We start from the raw sequence: 4,757 nt of genomic DNA on the forward strand, positions 1-4,757 counted from the left end.
CAACCCGTCTATTTAGATAATTACATTGTGCCGTCACACCCTTTGGTACTAATTAAAGCCCACTTTCAAGAGTGAAATCCAAAGGTTTATGCCAAACAAGCAGAAGAGATTGTCAATAGGACAAAATGCATTGTCATTTATATATCCATGCTAATACTACAAGATTACTATATTAAATGCCAAAATGCATGCTAATAATATTATAAGATTGCTATAACTATGCAACAAATTCCCACGAATCACATTTTTGGCCGCTGCTCAGTCATTGATTTTTAGGCTTTTCATCTCCGCTACAAGTTCATTTCCAAACATCATCTTCTTTACTACCTCTACCATAATGGCGATTCTTCTATATGCCTGAAAGATCCTCCACATCGATCAATGATTTACCATCATAAAAAAACATAAGAAAACAAAAGATAGATTGGAAACCCAATGCCGTTACTCTTAACGATTCTTATAAGCAAAACTTTAGAAAACGACTAAACCGTCACCTCATAGATTGCTACAGAAATTAAATTTAGAGAGAAGACAAACAAACCCAAAAATAAAACACAAAAAAAAAAAAAAATACATGAGAAAATAAATCATAAACAAAACCCACAAAACATAAAACTTCGGCGGACAGCAAGGAGGGAGGTGGCCGGTGGAGAGGCACGTGTCATGCTAGATCTAGTGTCGGAAAATAGATTTACCTTCGAAATATTTTGAGAAGAGAACTTGACAATAGAGATGGTGGAAAACTGGTGTTGACTATGGTGGGGGGTTTGATCTATGGGATAAGGCTTAAAAATAGGCAGATAGAATGACCTTCAAAAAGGCGAGAATTGGAGGGGAGGAAGAAATGAGTAAAAGGGGGGAGGGGGGGGAGGAGGAAGCTTTTTCATGGCGTCTCAATCTCACTTTTCTCTTTTCCTCTAGTAATTTTTTCACATGAGAACTTCAATCATGTATGTACTAGTGTTGTGAGTGCACTTGTAAGTGTTGAGTCCCACATTGAGAAAGTATAAAGAAAAATAGTAGTTAATATAAAGTGGATCATAGTTCATTAGCTCAAGCTTTTGGGCTAAAGTGGTGTTTAACTATATATATTATGATATTGGTAAAAACTCTATAACCTTAGCCATTTGTTTAAAGAATAATATTATTCTTCGCACCCTTTTCCAAATGTCTAATATTTAATAAAGTACACCCACCAACTATATGGTCTTTTTATCTATTTAAATTTATGGGAGGGAGGGAGGTGGGTGGGTGGGTTGGTTGTAGGGATATAATGGAATTTTTTTTTATCAATATGCTTAGGGTGAATGAAAACAGCACGCTGCGTGCTAATCACGCCGTGTGCTGTGAATCATAACCCATCTGCTTAACGTTGTGACAATATATATAAAAGTAGTTTTCCTACCTACTTTGTTTTGATAATATAATGAAAAACTACTCACTCCTTGACCCTAAGGACTTAGCTCAAGCGATAATTAAGGGATTTGATCTTGGTGGCAACCATAACATTTCCATCCTGTCTAAGATTGAATTCCCTTAAATGCAAATATGGAAATACCTTATCATAATGGATAAAAGATTTGTAAGAGACATAACTTGTAACAATCATAGAAGGAGAATGCTTTGCCTTGAGTTCGTGTGGCCTTCCAAAACCCCTGTATTTGATTTAAAGTGGGAATTTGGACTCCAATTGAAGTCAATCAACCACTACAATCCTTTCGAGCCTCACTTACAAGATTTGAAAGCTTGATGATTTGTACTGACAACCATTAAACTAACTCCTACTATTGATTCCCTGAACTTACTGTCATTTTTTCCGGATTTTTTTTTTAATAAATGGCTTGTTTGTGGATAATGAGACACGTGGAGAAATGGGGACTTGGAAATTGGAATGAACTTCCCCCTGAGCTCAGGTTCAAATCACATATATAATTAACCAAAGGTACAACCTTAACCAGGTAATTAAAGCTTAAAACCCAAACAGTAATTACAAAGAAAGGGAGAGAAGAAGAAGTGAAAAAAAAAAAAAAAAAGTGGGGAGGAGTTTTGAACTGTCGGCCTACCTTCCACCAACGTCATACACCGACGACGTAGTCGGAAAGGATTGTGTATAATCCTCAAACTCAACGGTACTACGACCACCACCATCACCGCGACCTTTTTTCTTATATGGCATCGCCACCTCCTCCCGCAGCTCCAGCTCGCCCTCCAAGTACCTCACCACCATCCTCATCGAAGGGCGTACGTCGGCGTCATCATTTGAACAAATCAAGCCCAGTTTGAGCACCAAAACAGCCTCAGCCTCATCAAACTTCCCCTCCATCCTCGCGTCTACAACATCAAGCACTGCTCCTACAGCCCACTTCTCCCAAACCCAGTCCACCAGCATCAGCTCCTCAGAAGACGCTGTAGGATTAATGGGTCTTCTACCGCATACCACTTCCAGCAACAAAGCGCCGAAAGCATACACATCCGAGCTGGTCGTCGGCTTGCTTGTGCGCGTCAGCTCAGGTGCCATGTACCCCAACGTCCCCACCACCCTCGTGGTGCTTGGGTTGGAGCCGTGCTCGTATAGCTTCGCAAGACCAAAATCGCTCAGCCTTGCATTAAACTCAGAATCCAGTAAAACATTTGCGGCCTTGATGTCTCTGTGAACTACAGTTTTTTCCCACTCCTCGTGCAAGTATAGAAGCCCTGAAGCCACTCCTTTGATGATCTTGAACCTTTGTTCCCAGCTCAGGATTGATTTGGGCTCATCAAACAGGTGATTGTCCAAGCTTCCATTGGGCATGAATTCATACACAAGTAGTAGATCAGCTTCCCGGCGACACCAACCCAACAATTGAACCAAATTTCTATGACGCAGACGACCGATAGTAGCAACCTCAGATATAAATGCTTGCAAACCCCGTTTTGAATCCTGGGGAATACGCTTGACAGCAACTTGGGTATCTGAGTTTGGAAGAATTCCTTTGTAAACTCGACCGAATCCACCAGATCCAATTAGCTCTTTCTCTTTGAAACCCCTTGTTGCTTTCTTCAGCTCCTCGTAAGGAAATCTATGAGGACCAATATTATGCTCCCAGTCCTCAACCGCATCAGCCATCTTTTTTCTCCTGACGATGTAAAACGTCAAAGCAGAAAGCAAAATCACAGCCAAAGCACATGAAACAGAGACGCCAACAATTAGGCCTTTACGATTCTTTTTGGTCCCAGTGGCAGACGGGAGCTGGATCTTAGGAAGTTGAGATAAATTGAGAGATTTAGCTTCTCCATTCATGTTGAAGCTCCAACCCAGGATATAATGCGAGCTCGTGAACAAACCAGTAGCAGCAGAAAATCCGATGTACATGGATTCATTAAGAATTTCTGAGAGGTTCACTTTGTCGGACAAAAGTATAGAACTGGGTTTAGCAGAGTCCATCGCAACCCTGACATCCAATTGATTTGTAGGCGAATTATAATTAATCCATGCCTGAATTACCTGACCACTCGTCAAATTAAAGGGGACCTGAGCAGATTTGTTGGATTTTATGCTATTGATGTCGACGGCAACATGGTTGTTATCGGTTTCACCGTACTCTGCATTCATGTAAGTGTCGAATTCGACCGCTAATATGCGGTTCGAGGAGTTCCCATCGTTGCTGGAGTTGAAGAGGGCAATATAAGAGCCCGCATTAGCCCCAGGAATCCCTTTTGCGGGAGAGATTGCGAAAGCGAGGCCATCGCCACCTTGCTTCCCAGGCTGGGGGATTATAGCGAAAGCGAAGGAGGTGGAGAATGACATGACTTCGCCGCTGGAGTTCTTGAATTGGATTGGGTTTGAATAGAACGCGTGGCCGGGTGCCATGGTCGTGTCGTAGTTTGTTAGCTGAAGTATGCCATTGCTCTCAACCGCTGCAACGCCGTCTAAGGTCAAGTTGTTGCCCGCAGCACTGAACCCGCTGCTAAACCCGTCCAACAAGGGTGTAGCTACATCAGCTGGCTTTACTGGATGCAGGAGTAGAAGGAAAACCCAGAGAGAGAAGACTTTTTCTGCCATGAGAGGGAGGGAGGAAAGAAGAGTTGAGCTTTGTGAGGCAGAAGAAATTCAGGGTGGTAAATGAATTTAATATGGTGGGTGAGCGCGTAGATGTTTGAGAAATTGTTTCGTTGAATTTTCTTTCTTTATTTTTTCTTTTCTTGGCCAATAAGAAAATCGAAAGAGAATCCCAGATAAGGATGTAAGCGCTTGCAAACGTATCCCTAGAACAAAGACGGGTTGACCTACTGGCCCCTGGCCCCGGGACTTCGTCGTCTTCACGGACCTTGCCTTAGTTTCCGATCATTGAGACAACCAGCTTCAGAACCACGTGGGATGGTGGTGTCTTGCACTTTGCATAAAGGAAGTGGCCTACTCGAAAAAGTGCTGCGAAGAGAAACTCAGAAATCGTGCTACTTGATTAATCGATTTCACATGGAAACTCTTCAGGTTATGTTTGAACACCACCCCACAATTACAGGCCATTTGAGTCTCACTTCATTGCTTCAATGTCAATTTTTCCAGCTTACTCCACGTGAATTTGGTAAGATATGAGCATATTATAGTGTTTTTGTTTTTTTCTAATTATGAGCATATTATAGTTGAAAGGTCTTTTTAGATGATTTATTTATTTATTTATATAATTATATTCATGTTTCAATATAATTCAAATTTGATAAGCCGATCTTTATGAATGATAATTTTTTATACAACTCGTAAACCTGATATAATTTTA

General features: G+C 41.3%; 1 protein-coding gene across 2 annotated transcripts; it reads right to left on the reverse strand.

Annotated features, from left to right (window-relative positions):
- Window positions 1-207: 207 nt before the first annotated feature.
- On the reverse strand, window positions 208-4,506 carry LOC132187672 (L-type lectin-domain containing receptor kinase S.4-like). 2 transcript variants are annotated; one of them, XM_059602064.2, is made up of 2 exons: window positions 2,064-4,506; window positions 208-357 (listed from the first exon to the last, which is right to left on the reverse strand). In XM_059602064.2, exons 1-2 carry the CDS (start codon window positions 4,040-4,042, stop codon window positions 330-332), a joined length of 2,007 nt encoding a protein of 668 aa, XP_059458047.2. In that variant the 5' UTR covers window positions 4,043-4,506; the 3' UTR covers window positions 208-329. The 2 variants fall into 2 exon arrangements, with proteins under 2 accessions (XP_059458047.2, XP_088374048.1); XM_088517922.1 differs by lacking the exon at window positions 208-357 and having other exon boundaries at window positions 1,905-4,506.
- Between the last annotated feature and the right edge of the window lie 251 nt (window positions 4,507-4,757).

Source organism: Corylus avellana, chromosome 6, assembly GCF_965113065.1.
Source record: "Corylus avellana chromosome 6, dhCorAvel1.hap1.2, whole genome shotgun sequence".
Lineage (NCBI taxonomy): Eukaryota > Viridiplantae > Streptophyta > Magnoliopsida > Fagales > Betulaceae > Corylus > Corylus avellana.

What these genes read in the sequence shown, in the direction of transcription:
- LOC132187672 (XM_059602064.2), bottom strand. Translation starts at nt 4,042, where the DNA reads ATGGCAGAAAAAGTCTTCTCTCTCTGGGTTTTCCTTCTACTCCTGCAT. An exon ending in GTGTATGACGTTGGTGGAAG is followed by an intron (nt 358 to 2,063) that starts GTAGGCCGACAG and finishes AGGATCTTTCAG; the next exon opens with GCATATAGAAGAATCGCCAT.